The sequence below is a fragment of the Artibeus jamaicensis genome, unplaced genomic scaffold, assembly GCF_021234435.1.
Source record: "Artibeus jamaicensis isolate MK-2021 breed Jamaican fruit bat unplaced genomic scaffold, CSHL_Jam_final contig_233, whole genome shotgun sequence".
Classification (NCBI taxonomy): Eukaryota; Metazoa; Chordata; class Mammalia; order Chiroptera; family Phyllostomidae; genus Artibeus; species Artibeus jamaicensis.
The window spans coordinates 53,434,312-53,451,345 of record NW_026521486.1 but is presented as its reverse complement, the minus strand read 5'-3'; the positions used below and the strand labels follow the sequence as shown (position 1 = coordinate 53,451,345).

General features: G+C 35.4%; 1 protein-coding gene across 1 annotated transcript; it reads right to left on the bottom strand.

Annotated features, from left to right (window-relative positions):
* Window positions 1-14,583: 14,583 nt before the first annotated feature.
* Window positions 14,584-15,522, bottom strand: LOC119036405 (olfactory receptor 6C2-like). The gene has a single exon (XM_037128166.2). The coding sequence runs from the start codon at window positions 15,520-15,522 to the stop codon at window positions 14,584-14,586; it is 939 nt and encodes a 312-aa protein (XP_036984061.2).
* Window positions 15,523-17,034: the final 1,512 nt, after the last annotated feature.

The window sequence follows — 17,034 nt, the reverse complement described above, 5'->3', positions numbered from 1 at the left end:
GTAATATGTTGTTGAAACATGAATGAGGAAATTGAAAACAATTCTCAGTTCATTAGTTCATAGCTATGCCATTTCTCTCCTCAGTGATTTTTATATTAGGTTTACTGAGTCTTCCTGATCTCTGCACTTCTCTCTGTTCTTCCCGAAGAGATCTATTCATTCATTGAAGAAGGCAGTGTAAGCTGCCTTCAATCCAGCATAGTAAAACCCATTTTGACTTGAAATATCTGTTCCCATAAATGATACTTACATGTACTGAATGCTTTCAAAAATAAATCTTGCTGGATGTATATAATTAATTATTTCAACATGTGTGTGCTAGTTGCTAAGCATTGCATGTGTTCTTAAGTATTTTTTTCTGCTAAAACCATGAGAGACGAACTTGAAATCTGATCATTATTTTTACATAATAATTGCTATTGTGATGAAATAGAATCTCTCCCCAAGAGTGAACTATTTACTTTGACCAGTGAGAAAAGTCAGTATATGCAATAATTTGAAATGCCAATCACTGAAAGCCCCTATCATCACACAATGCCATTTCAAATAAGCTGTCTGCCAAAAGTAAATAGATTGTGCCTTCATGTCTTGGTGACTCTACTCCTCACTTCCTATTCTCCAAGGCAGGTGAGCTTTAGGAATATCTCTAGAGGGGAAAAAGTAGAATATGTGTGGGAGAATTCCAGTGACCATTTTATTGCTCATTTTAGAAGCCCATCTCAGTTCCAGATTGACTTCTATGATATTTTTAATGCAACGGGCTTCAAAAGTCAATCTGTTTATAAAGAGTTAGGAGAACCATGTTTGAACACTTGCTAGAATGTTGAGGAAACTGATATCAAAAATCTCAAGTTGAAGGCCTTGGATAGTGGTTCAGGAATCCTTGAGGGGCATTGCAGTGGCTCTCAGAAATTTCTGTGAAAGCATCTATCAGTAGTCTCAGCAGTAAAATAGGTAGTCCTCACATACTGAAAAACCTGGAGAAGACTATGGACCTCCCATGTGCTCACCAGTCTGACCAGACACTTCTGGAGAATAAAGGTCTCTGCTTTTCTTCTAACTTCCAAATTTTGCACAAAGGCTTCTCACTGACAAACTGTAAATTTGAGCCACACATGGAAGAGGACACTGGGAAATGGTATTCTGATTTCCTTTGCACTTAGAGAACAACTAGGAAAATCATGTGTGATGAGTTGGCAACATACAGTTCAATGCAGATACTTTGAAAATAATAAAAAATATGGTCTCAGAAATTGCATATCATTGCTTCTACAAGTGGCTTTGCCAAAGAATGATGTCAGCATTAGGGCCAAGTTAGGAGAGAAGAGATTTGTTTTGCAACTTCTTGTTCAGGTTATCCAATTAAATAGGACAGTGTTGAAGAGTTTAACTTTACGAATGCTTTAATCCATGTAATGCATTCATATTACTTCAGAAACCTTTGGTACCTCTGTTGAAAATTATGTTTTTATAGGGCAAAATAGAAATAAAATGTATTACTACTAAAGTTACTATTTTACCCAGGAGGCTAACATAAATCTAGCACACATCAGAAAATTACAAATTTCTGTGGTGATAACATATCAGATCTACTCTTTCAGTAACTTAAGTATATAATACAGTATGGTAGCAGTAATCACACTGTGTATTAGATCCCCATACTTATTCATTCATCTTATGACTAGAATTTTGTACTTTTTAAACAACATCTCCCCATTTTCTCTTGTTCTACTGACTGGTGATTTTTAATTTGTATATGGATTTTGTGATTGAAACAGAATCATAAAAATGAGTTTATCAACTATCATCTTTATGTTTGATATATTATTATTACAAATGTTACATTATCATTTGCTATCAGTGCAATATAAAAACTGAGTGATAAATTGATAACACAATACAGTTCTGTCATAAACAATATTTTCCTTCCTTTCTTCAATATAGATTAAATCAGAAAATGAATAAGCAGACATGATGATGTCATATTTCAACAAGAAATTTAAATCAGTTCTATACCTACACTTGAATGTTTTAGAAATATGATGACAATGATAAAGATGATGAAAATGGTGATAAAAATAAAGTTAAGTTTGTGGCCCTGGCAGCAGAAGGTTTACATTGATGTCTACATGGTCTGAGAAAAATTACCTGAGATGATAGCATAGGATTGGGTTTCCTCAGACATAAAATGAATACACACACACACACACACACACACACACACACACATATCAAAGTGCATTTTCATAATGAAGACAAATGATGTTATAATTTTATACTATAGCAAAATCAGGCTGCTCCAGAAATTCTGAAAAAATTATATCTCATGTGGTTGAAATCTAATCTATCTCTTCCTGCTCCTACACCATAGTTATCTACCCGTCTCTTTACTTTGTCTCCTTCCATGCTTTTTTAAACCAGATGCATAAACATGAAATTATAAAAATTATAATTTGAAAGAAGTTTGTTTCTTTACAGGAAATAGGAAAATTGTTTTAATTTAAAAGTAAATTTTACTTCAGGCCAAGATGGAGGCACAGGTGGAAATACTGTGCCTTCTTGCACAATCAAAATTAAGAACAACAAAAATTTAGAAACAAAAACACAACCAGAACAGACAGAAAATTGAACTGTACCAAAGTCTGACAACAACGAACCATGTATCCAGACTGGTAAGAGGGGCGGAGTTGGCAGCCAGGCAGAGAGGGGTCTCGGTAGAAAAAGGTGGTGGCTGGCAGACCCAGGTGCAGGGAGGAAATGAGCAGACCCAGTGAAGTGCACAAGGTGGTTGGCTGACCGAGGTCACACATTCATGTGCAGATAAACCAGGCAAAAAGCAGGCAGTGAGAGAGACCACACAACCCATGGCCCTAGTGACAGGAATTAAAGCCTAAAAGCACTGATTGAAAACACCTGTGGGGGCTGAGGAGCCAGGAGAGACTCCCAGCCTCTGAGGAGAGTTCACTGGAGAGAACCACAGGGTACTAGAATGTGCACAAGCCCACCCACCCAGGAACCAGCACCAGAAGGGACCAATTTACTTGTGGGAAGTGGCAAAGGAAACTGAAATACAAGAACAGAGCAAGCACCATTGTTTATTTTCCAACACTGCCCCCACATACAGCATTACAACCCAGTGACTGGATTGCCCCACCCTGGTGAACACCTAAGGCTCCACCCCTCTCTATGCAACAAGTGTGAACAGACCAAAAAATTATGGCTCAAACAGAAGAACAAATCAAAGCCCCAGAGCCAATACTTCTAAGCCACTGAGAGATAGCCAACCTATCAGATGCACAGTTTAAAACACTGGTGATCAGGATGCTCACAAAACTGGTTGATTTTAGTCACAAACCAGATAAAAAATGAAGGCTACACTAAGTGTAATGAAGGAAAATGCACAGGGAACCAACAGTGATGAGAAGAAAACTGGGACTCAAATCAATGGAGTGGACCAGAAGGAAGAAAGAAACAACCAAACAGAAAAGAAGGAAGAAACGAGAATTCAAAAAAATGAGGAGAGATTAGGAACCTCCAGGATATCTTTAAATGTTTCAACATCTGAATTATAGGGGTATCAGAAGGGGAAGAGGAACAGCAACAAGTGGAAAAGTTATTGGAACAAATAATAAACAAGAACTTTTCCAATCTGGCAAAGGAAATGGACTTCCAGGAAGTCCAGGGAGCTCAGAGAATCCCAAAGAAGGTGGACCCAAGAAGGAACACACCAAGGCACATCATAATTATATTAGCCAAGATTAAAATGAAGGACAGAATTCTAGAAGCAGCAAAAGATAATGGAACAGTCACCTACAAAGAAGTTCCCATCAGACTGTCAGCTGATTTTTCAAAGGAGACCTTATAGGCAAGAGGGGGCTGGAAAGAAGTATTCCAAGCCATGAAAGGCAAGGACCTACACCCAAAATTGTTCTATCCAGTGAAGCTTTCATTTAGAATGGAAGGACAGATAAAGTGCTTCTCAGATAAGGTCAGGTTCAAGGAGTACATCATCACCAAGCCCTTATTATATGAAACGTTAAAGGGACTTATCTAAAAAAAAGAAGGTAAAGAAATATGAAGAGTAAAAAGATATCAAACTCACAGTTATTAACAACCACATCTGAAACAAAAGCTAACTAAGAGGACAGCTAGATCAGGAATGGAACCATAGAAATGAAGATCTCATGGAGAGTTAGCAACAGGCGAGTGGGAGGAGGAGAAGGGTGGAGAAGGTAAATAGAATAAGTTATAAATAGCATAAAAGAATAAGTAGCATAGACAGTGGGGACCAAATATACAGGGGGAGGGCAAGAGTAGTGTGGGAAATGTAGAAGCTAAAGAACTTATGACACATGGACATGAACTAAAGGGAGGAATGTGGGTGGGAGGTGGTGTGCAGGATGGAGGGGAATGAAGGGGGAAGGAGACAACTGTAATGTCATAATCAATAAAATAGATTATAAAAAGTAAAAAATAATAAAAAAATTTTTAAAAATAAATTTTAATTCTTATAATTGCTGGGGCTGGGAGTGAAGTGGCTCAGGTAAAAGTCATAATTGATCTAAAATCTCATGCACTTTAACGTCTCCTCTTGAAATGTACTCCTAGAAGTCCAGTTGATAATGTAAACTAAAGGGTAAACTTTCCAGTGACATGAACATATAACTCTGCTAGACAATTTACCTAAGAAGACCCCTTGACAGAGATACTGGGAAAGTGGGTGGAGGAAGTTCCTGGGCATGCTATGAGAACATCACACTCCTGTGTAACATCCTAAACAGAGTGAGGATTCTGTGTTGTGGAGAGAAACTCCCAATATCTGGGGATGAAAGGAGCAGGCAGCTCTGATTACTATATTACTTAACAAAATATCAAAGAGCAGTAAGCTAGAACAGTTATGAGGTCCTGGTTAAAAATTTATGTTACTACTCTGAAAGCTTGGATAAAGTAAAATAGTACTTTTCCTTGCTTCTGCTTATTGAGAAGAAATTTACTTATAGGTGAAAGCACACACATATATCCATGCACAAATGAACTGCTAAATTTTTAAAAAACAATTAGAACCTAAGCTATATTCCAATATCTATCAAAGCAGAATGCAGCAAAAATATACATGACAAATAAATCATAAAAATATCTTTTTCTTTCATTTGTTTGTGTCTTACTTAATCTCTTTTTTATTGTTGTGTAGTTTTTTGAGTACAGGTCTTTTACAGCCTTGGTTAGGTTTATTCCTTAAAGTACCTTATTTTTCTTGTTGCTACATCAAATGAGATTTTTTCTGATTTTTGTTTCTCATATTTCATTGTTGACAATGCATTAGATTTCTGAATATTGACTTTATATCCTGCTATTTTGCCAAATTCATTTATTACATTAATAGTTTTTGGTGGAGTCTATAGAATTTTCTATGTACACTATCATGTCATCTGCAAACAATGACAATTTACTTCCTACTTTCCAATTTGGATGTCTTTTACTTCTTTTTCTTGTCTGATGCTGTGTGTAGGACTTCCAATACTGTGTTGAATAGAAGTGGTGAAAGTGTTCATGAATTGGAAGAATTAACATAATAAAAATGTCCATACAACCCAAAGCAATTTATAGATTCAGTGCAATACCTATTAAAGTACCAATAGCATATTTTGGATGTAGAAGAAACACTTAAAAATTTATATGGGACCATAAATGACCCCAAATAGCTGCAGCAATTTTGAGGAAGAATAGCTAAGTAGGAGGAATCACAATACCTGATGTCAAACTGTATTACAAGGCCACTGTAATCAATAGAGCATAAGAACAGACACATAGAAATGGAACAGCATAGAGAGCCCAGAAATAAACTCAAGTCTCTATGGTCAATTAATTTCTGACAAAGTGGGCAGGAACACAAAATGGAATACAAATAGCCATTTTGCAAAATATAGATATGTATGGAGGACAAATGGACAAAACCATATGGGGTAGATATGAGGGCAGGAGGTGGGGATGGGCAGAGCGGTTGGTGGAACATGGAGACAACTGTACTTGAACAACAATAAAAATAAAAATAAATATCACATTATTTTACTTTTATGTAGAATCTAAAAAACAAAATGAACTAATAAACAATACAGAAACAGATTTATAGACACAGAGAATAAACTTGACAGCTGTCAGAGGGGATGGGGTAGAAAGGCTGGGTGAAAAAAGTGAATAAATTAGAACTGGACAGCTACATGCAAAAAAAAATGAAATTTGAGTACCAACTTATACCATACGCCAAAATAAATTTAAGATGAATAAAAGACTTAAATATAAGCCATGCACCATTAAAGTCCTAGAGGAGAACATAGGCAGGAAAACCTCAGATATTTTACGCAGCAACATTTTTACTGATATGTCCCCTAGAGCAAGGAATATAAAGGAAAGAATAAACAAATGGGATCTCATCAAAATAAAATGCTTCTGTGTAGCTAAAGAAAACAGTATTAAATTAAAAAGACAATCAACTGTATGGGAAAACATATTTGCCAATGATACCTCAGACAAAGGTTTAATCTCCAAAATATATAAAGAACTTACACTACTCCACTCTAAGAAGACATCTAACCCAATTAAAAAATGGGAAAAGGACTTGAACAGACACTTCTCCAAAGAGGACATACAGAGGATTCAGAGACACATAAAAAGATGCTCAATATCACTAGCTATCAGAGAGATGCAAATTAATACCACAATGAGATACCACTTCACACCAGCCAGAATGGCCATCATAAACAATGCAACAAACAGCAAGTGTTGGAGAGGTTGTGGGGAAAAGGGGACCCTAGTTCATTGCTGGTACAACCACTATGGAAAACAGTATGGAATTTTCTAAGAAAGCTAAAAATGAATCTGCTTTTTGACTCAGAAATTCCACTGCTAGGATTATATCCTAAGAACCCTCAAACACCAATCTGAAAGAACCTATGCACCCCACTGTTCATAGCAGCACAATTTACAATAGCCAAGAGTTGGAAGCAACCTAGGTGCCCATCAGTAAATGAATGGATCAAAAAATGATGGTACATTTACACAATGGAATTCTATGCAGCAGAAAGAAAGAAGGAGCTCCTACCCTTTGCAACAGCATGGATGGAACTGGAAAGTATTAAGCTGAATGAAATAAGCCTGGTGTTGAAAGACAAATACCATATGATCTCACCTTTAACAGGAAGCTAAACAATGAAACAAACAAGCAAGCAAAATAAAAACAAAGACACTGAAATAGATAACAGGGGGAAAGTGACCAGAGGGGAGAGGGAAGGGAATTTCAGGGGAAAAAGGGGAAGGATTTACAGGAACTAGTATAAAGGACACATGGACAACAACTAAGGTGGGTGGAAATGGGAGGGAGGTGGGGAGCACTGGGGGGGGTCGGCTGGGTGGGAGTAAAAAACAGAAAACTGTACTTGAGCAATAATTAAATAAATTAGAAAAATATGTAAAAACCCTCATTGAATTATACATGTAAAAAATAGAAATAAAAAAAATTGTTTAAAAAAAGTGAAAGAATTAAAAAAAAAACCTCACAGACACAGATGATATATGGTGATTACCAGAGGGAAACCAGTTGAGGGAAAGTAGAATAAGGTGTATGGAAGATGAGAGGAAACTTAGCTAGGGGTGGTGACAGAATATAATATATACAGGGTATATTGTAAAATTATACCCTTGAAAACTATATAATTTTATTAACAATGTTATGCTAATAAATTCAATAAAAATAAGAGAGCACCACACAAGTGAGTGTCATGATTAATGTTAATGCATCACAAACAATGATCATTTTCTTTTTTTTTTTAACATTTTATTTACTTATCTTTGTAGGGGAGGGGAAGGACAATAGAGAAATATCAATGTATGGTTGCCTCTCATGTGTCCTCTGTTGGGAACTGGCCTGCAACCCAGGCATGTGCCATGACTGGGAATTGAACTGCGATCCTCTGGTTCGCAGGCCCTCGCTCAATCCACTGAGCTATACCAGCCAGGGTGCAATGATCATTTTCTATATAAACCACGTATCTGATCATGAAATCTTCAGGAGAGGAAATGCATCACTGCCAAAATGAGCAATCAGGTTGGAGCCATAGATCTCTACCTAAATTTTAGAGAGTGGAGGAAAATCAGCCAATCGACAGTGGAGGACAAGAATACAGACCTTTTGGTTCATGATGACCACATATGCAAGGGTTGTCATGCATATGGCCACAAAGTAATCATATGACCAGGAGAAAATAATTGAGCCAGGAGAAAATAATTCTGTTACTCCAAAAATTATAAAAATGTTTGAGTAGCACAAGCATTGTAAGTAATGGTATTATCACCAGTTAACATGATACAAAAGAATCTAGGAACAAACTTACTTGCAAGTCTGACTTCTATGAATGAGATATTTCTGAGAAAAAAAAAACAGATGGAAGTTTTAAGGTAAGAATCAACCAATGAGAACATGATAGTCAGACTACCTGTTATACTCAACACAAAGGTGAAAAGTGGAAAAATAAAGAGCCATCATTTGTAAATCATGGGTTGGTCCTAAAAAGATCAATGTACTTTCTTATATATTACTAACTTCTGACTTCTCTCCATATGCAAGGCAATTTGAGAAATGGTATCAGATATAAAAAGTCTGTCAATAGCATGTGGTAAGAGCAAGAGATGAACCATAAGGCAAGTCAGGTGACATGGTTTTTCCTTCTTTGACTTAATCACTTCCACTACTAGTGTAATTTTGGGTGTTTTTTACTTCTATTAGCAAAAGAGATCTACTTAGTTCTTGTTATTGAAATACAATGTAAGGATAATTTTTTTGTTTATTTGTTTTGTTTTTCTTTTTAGGAAGAGTGACTTCCCTTAAATGAACTTTTCAAGAAAACTTTTTTCATTTACTTCAGCTTTCATTATTTTACTTAATTTTAGGAGATATGATTGACTTACTAGATTGGTTCACAGGAAAAAAACAAGAAATATTATTGGAAGGAATGGGCACTGTTTTAAAAAATATTTTATTGTTGTTCAATTACAGTTGGCTGCATTTTCCCCCTACTCCTCCTCCCCGCCCCAGCCAAACCCACCTCCCTCCCTTGATTCCAACCCCACTTTGGTTTTATCCATGTGTCCTTTACAGTTGTTCCTGAAAACCCTTCCTCCATTATCCCCTTCCACCTCTCCTCTGGTTACTGTCAGATTGTTCTTAATTTCAATGTCTCTGGTTATATTTTGCTTGCTTTTTTCTTTTGTTGATTAGGTTCCAGTTAAAGGTGAGATCATATGGTATTTGTCCCTCAGCATCTGGCTTATGTCACTTAGCATAATGCTTTCCAGTTCCATCCATGCTATTGCAAAGGATAGGAGCTCCTTCTTTCTTTCTGCTGCATAGAATTCCACTGTGTAAATGTACCATCATTTTTTGATCCATTCATTTACTGATGGGCACCTAGGTTACTTCCAGCACTTGGCTATTGTAAATTATGCTACTATGAACATTGGAGTGCATAGGTACTTTTGGACTGGTGTTTGAGGGTTCTTAGGATATAGTCCTAGAAGCGGAATTGCTGGGTCAAAAGGCAGATCCATTTTTAGTTTTCTCAGAAAATTCCATACTGTTTTCCATAGCGGTTGTGCCAGTCTGCAATCCCACCAACAGTGCACTAGTGTTCCCTTTTCTCTGCATCCTCTCCAACACTTGTTTGATTTGTTTATGTTGTTACGATGGCCATTCTGGATGGTGTGAAGTGGTATCTCAATGTGGTTTTAATTTGCACCTCTCTGATGGCTAGTGCAGCTTAGCATCTTTTCATATGTCTCTGGGCCCTCTGTATGTCCTCCTTGGAGAATTATCTGTTCCAGTCTTTTGCCCATCTTTTAGTTGGTATTTTTGTCTTCCTGGAGTGTTGTGTGAGTTCTTTATATATTTTTGGAGATCAAACCCTTATCTGAGGTATCATTGACAAATGCTTTCCCATATAGTTGGTTCTCTTTTCATTTTAATACTGTTTTCTTTAGCCATGCAGAAGCTTTTTAATTTAATGAAGTCCCATTTGTTGATTCTTTTCTTTACGTCCTTTGCTTTAGGGGATATAGCCATAAAGATGTTGCTGTGTGAAATGTCTGAGTGTTTTCTGCTGATGTTTTCCTCTAGTGCTTTCATGGCGTCAAAACTTATATTTAAGTCTTTCATTCACCTTGAATTTATTTTTGTGTATGGTGTAAGTTGGTGATCAAGTTTCATTTTTTTTCATGTAGCTGTCCAGCTCTCCCAACACCATTCGTTGAAGAGGCTGTTTTTTACTCCATTTTAAGCTTCCACCCTCTTTGTGAAATATCAATTGACCATAGAGATGTGGGTTTATTTCTGGGCTCTCTGTTCTTTCCATTGGTGTATGTATCTCTTCTTATGCCAGGCTGTATTGATTACAGTTGCCTTATAATGCAGTTTGATATCAGGTATTGTGATCTCTCCTACTTAGTTATTTTTCCTCAAAATTGCTGCAGCTATTTGAAGTTGTTTATGGTTCCATATAAATTTCTGAAATGTTTGTTCTATATCTGTGAAATATGTCATTGGTATTTTAATATAGGGATTGCATTGAATCTATAAATTGCTTTGGGTAGTGTGAACATTTTTATTATGTTAATTCTTCCAATTCATGAGCATGGTAATGTGTCTTCCTTAATTTCGTTTTTCAGTGTTGTGTAGCTTTCTAAGTACAGGTCTTTTACCTCCTTGGTTAGGTTTATTCCTAGCTACTTTATTTTTCTTGTTACTCTATCAAATGGGATGTTTTTTCTTGATTTATCTTTCTGATTTTTCATTGTTGGTTTACAAAAATGCCTTTGATTTCTAAATATTGACTTTGTATCCCGCTGTTTTGCCAAATTCACTTATTAGGTCAAATAGTTTTTTTGGTGGAGTCTATAGGGTTTTCTATGTACACTATCATGTCATCTGCAAACAATGACAGTTTTGCTTTCTTTTTTTCCAATTTGGATGCCTTATATTGCTTTTACTTGTCTGAGTGCTGTGGGTAGAATTTTTAATGCTATGTTGAATAGGAGTGATGAAAGTGGGCATCTTGTCTTGTTCTTGATCTTAGTCAGAAATGTCTAAGTTTTTGCCCATTCTGTGTGATGTTGGCTGTAGGTCTCTCATACATGGCCTTTACTATGATGAGGAATTCTCCCTCTATTCCCACTTTGCTAAGTGTTTTTAAATCATGAATGGAATGGGTACTCTTTTAAAATAATTTTTATTTTTATTTTATTACAGTTGTCCCAGTTGTTCCCCTTTGTCTTCTTCTGCTTCTCACAGCCTCCATTTCTATAGTCAATTCCCATACTGTTGTCCATGTTTATGAGTCATTCATACATGCTTTTTAACTAGAACCCTCCCTTTTTTTCTTTAGCACTTTTTTTTAATGTCTCCAGGACAGTTTCCAAACTTGGAGACACTACTCTAACCCAGTATGGTTTTTGTAGTTCTGGGATTAATGTTAGGAATTTAAACCTGAGAGTAAACGTCAGTGTCATTCTTCTATTTTTACCTTTGAAATGTAAAAGATGAAATTGTAGTGATATTTCCCAAAAGTTAGATCTCCAGCTTATCTAGAATTTTCCTTCTCTAACCATTAACTCTTTGTGTTTGCTCATTTATAGAGCAACAGAAAGTCCCCCAGTGAAAAGTCATGTGTCTGGGTTCTTTCTTTGGAAATTCTAAACTTTTCTTTCTTTTTCTTTTTTATTGTCCAAGTACAGTTGTATCCATTTTCCCCTACCCCACCCACCCCCACCTCCTACCATCAATCCTACCCCTCTTTGGCTTTGTCCATGGGTCCTTCATACATGTTCTTTGATGACCCTTCTCCTTCTTTCCCCCATTAACTCCCTCCCCATTCCCTCTGGTTACTTTCAGGTTATTTTTTATTTCAATGTCTCTTATTATATTTTGCTTACTTGTTTGTTTTGTTGATTAGGTTCCACTTATAGGTGAGATCATATGGTATTTGTCTTTCACTGCCTGGATTATTTTACTTGGCATAATGCTCTCCAGTTCTATCCTTGCTAAGATTTTCTTTAAGTACTTCACAATATATCGTGGGAATCTTTATACATGTAGGTTATTTTGATCTTCATTGAGAAAGAAATGTTGGATACAGGATGAGTATCATTACAAAATTTGCATACTTTCATACAGCTTGCCTCGAGTTGAGATTTTTTCAGTTACTTTGGTTTAAGTATCACCTAGGTAAAAATCAATTTGCCTATCCTAAGCACATTAGTTTTTCATTACTTTTTAAGCTCTATGCCATTTACCACCATGATCTTTATTTCCATGTCACCATCTCAATCATTCATCCTCAATTCACAACAATGTAATCATTGTAATAGCCAGAGATTCATGACTAAATTTCCTCTCTTCAATGTCTGTATTATGATTATCTACCTTTTTGTGTCTCTGAGTTTGCTAATTTAGGTGTCCTATTTCTTTTCCTCATGTAGGTAAGTAGAGTTCTAAGAAAATATGTTTAAATTGGGACAACTGTAATAGAACTTATATATAAGAAAATAGATTTCTGGACAAGATGGAAGCATGGGTAGATATACTGAGCCTCCTTGCATAGCCAAAAGAAGAACAACAAATTTAAAACAAAAAGTAACCAAAACTGCCATAAAATCAAACTGTATGAAGGTCTGATAACCAAGGAGTTAAAAAAGAAACACTCATCCAAGCTGGTAGGAGGGGCAGAAATGGCCAGCTGTGTGGAGGGGACTTGCAGCAAGGTGGCAGCTGGGGGACCAGGGTAAGCAAGGCAGTGGCTGGCAGAGTGGATAATCCCACATTTGTGTGTGGATAAACCATAAAAAAACACAGGGAGTGAGACAGACTGTACAACCCAGTTGTACAGTTCCTGTGTGGAAATATAAAACCTCAAAACCTCTGACTAAAAATACCTGTGGGAGTTGAAGCAGCAGGAGGAACTCTCAGCCTCACAGGAGAGTTCATTGGAGAGACCCACAGGGTTCTAGAATGTACACAAAACCTACACCCAGGAATCAGCACCAGAAGAGTCCAATTTGCTTGTGGGTAGCAGGGGAAATGACTAAAAGCTGGCTGAGAGCTGAGCAAGTGGCATTGTTCCCTCTTGGACCCCTCCCTCACATACAGTGCTACACCAAAATGTAGTGGGTTGAATTGTTTTGGTGAATACCTAGGGCTCCACCCTTACTACATAACAGGTGCACTGAGACAAAAAAAATATGGCTCAAATGAAAGAACAGATCAAAGCTTCAGAAAAAATACAACTAAGCGATGAAGAGATAGCCAACCTATCAGATGCCCAGTTCAAAACACTGGTAATCAGGATGCTCACAGAAATGACTGAGTATGGTCGCAAAATACAGGAGAAAGTGAAGGCTATTAAAAGTGAAATAAAGAAAAAAGTACATGGAACCAACAGCAATGGGAAGGAATTAGGGACTCAAACCAACAGTTTAGAGCAGAAGGAAGAAATAAACATTCAACCAGAACAGAACAAACTTGTCTAAAGTTTCTACACATAGTTAATTGTTTTATAATTACTTAAAGCAGAAAACATGTGCACAAATTAGTTATTCTGACAGAGCTAGAAGGAAAATTGTAATTTTATCTTGTTTTCTTTGTTTTTCTGTATGTACATGTGTATGAGTACTTGCATGTATTTGTCAAGATCTTTGGTCTAAGTTTTTCTCATTTCTAAAAAATCTTCTAAATATTCTGACTTGCTTCTATCTTTTGTGTATCGTATTTGTGTCTGGATATTTATTTTTTTACTTTGTATTACAATATATTTTATTTCTTTTCTTTTTTCCCACAGTTATTTTAATTGTTGTTCAAGTACAGCTGTCTCCATTTCCCCCCCACCACTCCCCCCCCAACCCCTGCCATCCACACTGCCCACCCTTGATCCTATCCCCCTTTGGTTTTGTTCATGTGTCCTTTATATTTGTTCCTGAAAAGCCTTCCCCTTTTCCCCCCATTATCTTCTCCCACATTCCCTCTGGTTACTATTAGTTTGTTGTTGATTTCAGTGTCTCTGGTTATAATATATTTTAATTTTACTTGATATTTCTATTTGAGTTATTCTATTTTAAAGTTTGTATTATACTACCTTAGAACAAAGATGAAATATTTCTTTCTGTACTTTGAATGTTTCTTTCTGTATATTTACATATATGAATCAAAGGAATTTAGCAAAACTATCAGTCTAAAATTTCCCAGGAAACATAAATGCTATATTTAACATGTTATACATTTTCTTTTTGAATAATGTTAGGGAAGCTTATTGAGAGATGTGGGAAGATTTTGTTTACTGGAAACAAATTTTGGTGTTTTTTAGTGATATAACAATTTTGATTGAAATTAAAGAGATAAAGAAGCGATTTATTCCAAGTAGGTTCACAAATCAAGATTTGAAGGATTCTGAAAAGGTTAGCCTGATTAAACTAGTTATAACTTCTAGAAAAATGTTAAGAAATAATACATCTTTCATTTTTGTTTGATTATTCAATATCAGTGTGCTTTTACTTGTGTAAGATAAATGCAATTTTTTTCATTGTTTCATTGAAAGCTTCTTTTACTTGCTTGTTCCTCAAGGTATAAATAAAGGGGTTCAACATAGGGGCAACAGATGTAGTGAGCAAAGATACCCCTTTATTGATGTCCACCTCTTCTTTAGCTGAAGGCTTGATGTAGATAAAAATACAGCTGCCATAAGTGATGGAAACAACAATCATGTGAGTAGAACAAGTGGAAAAAGCTTTTCTTCTCTGCTGAGCAGAAGGGAATCTTAGAATTGTCCTGATGATGTACATATATGAAAGAATGACGCCTATGAGTGTAATAATGAATGTCAATACTGCACAGATTATAACCATTTGTTCTATGAACCATGTATCTGAGCATGATATTTTAAAAAGGGGAGATGCATCACAGCCAAAATGATCAATCACATTGGAGTCACAGAATTCTAGATGGAGGCCCATGCCAAGTGGTGTGATGATGATCATTAACCCAGAGATCCAGCAGCAAAGAATGAGGACGGTACAAACTCTGTTGTTCATGATGGTCATGTAGTGCAGGGGTTTACAGATGGCCACGTAGCGGTCATAGGACATGGCAGCCAGGAGAAAAAATTCTGTGGTCCCAAAAAGTCCAATAAAAAATATTTGACTGGCACAAGCATTATAAGTAATAGTATTGTCTCCAGTTGATAAACTGTACAGGAATCTGGGAATGCAGACTGTTGTAAATAAAATTTCTAAGAAGGAGAAATTTCGAAGAAAAAAATACATAGGTGTTTTAAGATGAATATCCATGAGTGTAAGAATGATAATGGTCAGATTTCCAGTAATGCTCATCATGTAGGTGAGAAGTAAGAAGATAAAAATCAGAGCTTGCAACTGTGGATCTTCTGTAAGTCCCAACAGGATAAATTTTGTTATTGCTGTGTGATTTCTCATTACTACATTTGATGTTTTAGGCAATCTACATATAAAAAGTCAAAGAAGAAACATATAAATAGAGGAAAGGGGAAAATAAGGCCATAATCAATATCATAGAAAACAAAAATAAGAGAGAAGATTAATGAAATCAAAAGCTGATTCTTAGAAAAGATGAACAACACTGGTAAAACTGTTATGAAACTGATTGGGAAAAAAGATAAAATTCATCAGGATGAGAAATATGACATGATTACAGGTTATACAGATATTAAAATGATAAAATAGAATATTTGTAAAAGCTATGCAAAGTGGATTTGGCAACTTAAATGAAATGTACTTATTATTTGAAAGATTCAATTTATCAAAGTTAATTCAATATGAAATATCTAACCTATATATGTCCATATCTACTAAAGTAAACAAATATATATTTAAATCATCCTAAAGGGGAAGTCCAGGTGCAGATGTCTGTCTTTATTGTTTCACCAAACTTTTAAGAATAAACAAAGAAGAACAATTGTACAAATTGTTTAGAATTCCACAAATTCTAAAAATTTTACAATTTTTTTTCATAAAATAGATTGTTGAAATAAAAAATTGTAACACTACCTAGTGGAGTTTCCAATGTTTATAGAAATAGTTTGAATAATAAGCACAATAGAAAGGGAAAGATTAAATGATTCCAGAGTAATAAATGTTTTACAATCTATCTTTAATGGTTAAATATTGGTTTTTGAGGTATGTGAAAACTTCAGTTGTATCTTATAATTCATTGACAACACATTTATAATATTAAATGCTTATATTTGAAAATAAGAAATATTTCATTAATCTATATAATCTTTGCAAATTAACAAAACTAGGAAAAATAGTAAAATAAATCCAAAACACGAAAAGGAAGCAAAGATAAAGATAAAACCAGAAACAACAAATTTGGAAACAAAAAGACAATTAAGTTAGTGAAATCAAAAGTTGGTTCTTTGATGATTAATAATACTGATGAATTTATGAGTTATAACCAGTTGGACAAACAAAACAAAACATTGTGAGAAAGAAAGCATACTATAAATATCAGAAATGAAAGACATCATTCCAGATCTCAGATATTGAAAAGATAATAGGAAGATACTATGAGCAACTCGCATAAATATTTTGGACAACTTAAATGAAATAGATGAATTGTTTAAGTCCTAAAACACATACAAGGAGAAACAGATAGCTGAGTAATTCTATGACTATTAAAGAAATTAAACTTGGAGTTAACAGTCTAATGCAAAATTTCCAGGACTAAATATTCAAACATAAAACATCACCAAACCTACACAATCTCTTCAAGGCAAAAGCAGAGAACATATCCCACCTTGTTTTATTCAGAATTGAGTAACAGTTGTAAAATTTACATAAAATGCAATGGTCAAAATTAAAAGTCACACTTGAAGATCATAAAGAGTGATGGGGAATTTATGGATATTAATATTTATTTTAGAGAAACTATAATTAAGATAGTATGATACTAAAAGCCAGATTTCT

Bases quoted from the DNA above. Each gene is read 5' to 3' on its own strand.
- LOC119036405 (XM_037128166.2), bottom strand. From the start codon at position 15,522: ATGAGAAATCACACAGCAATAACAAAATTTATCCTGTTGGGACTTACA.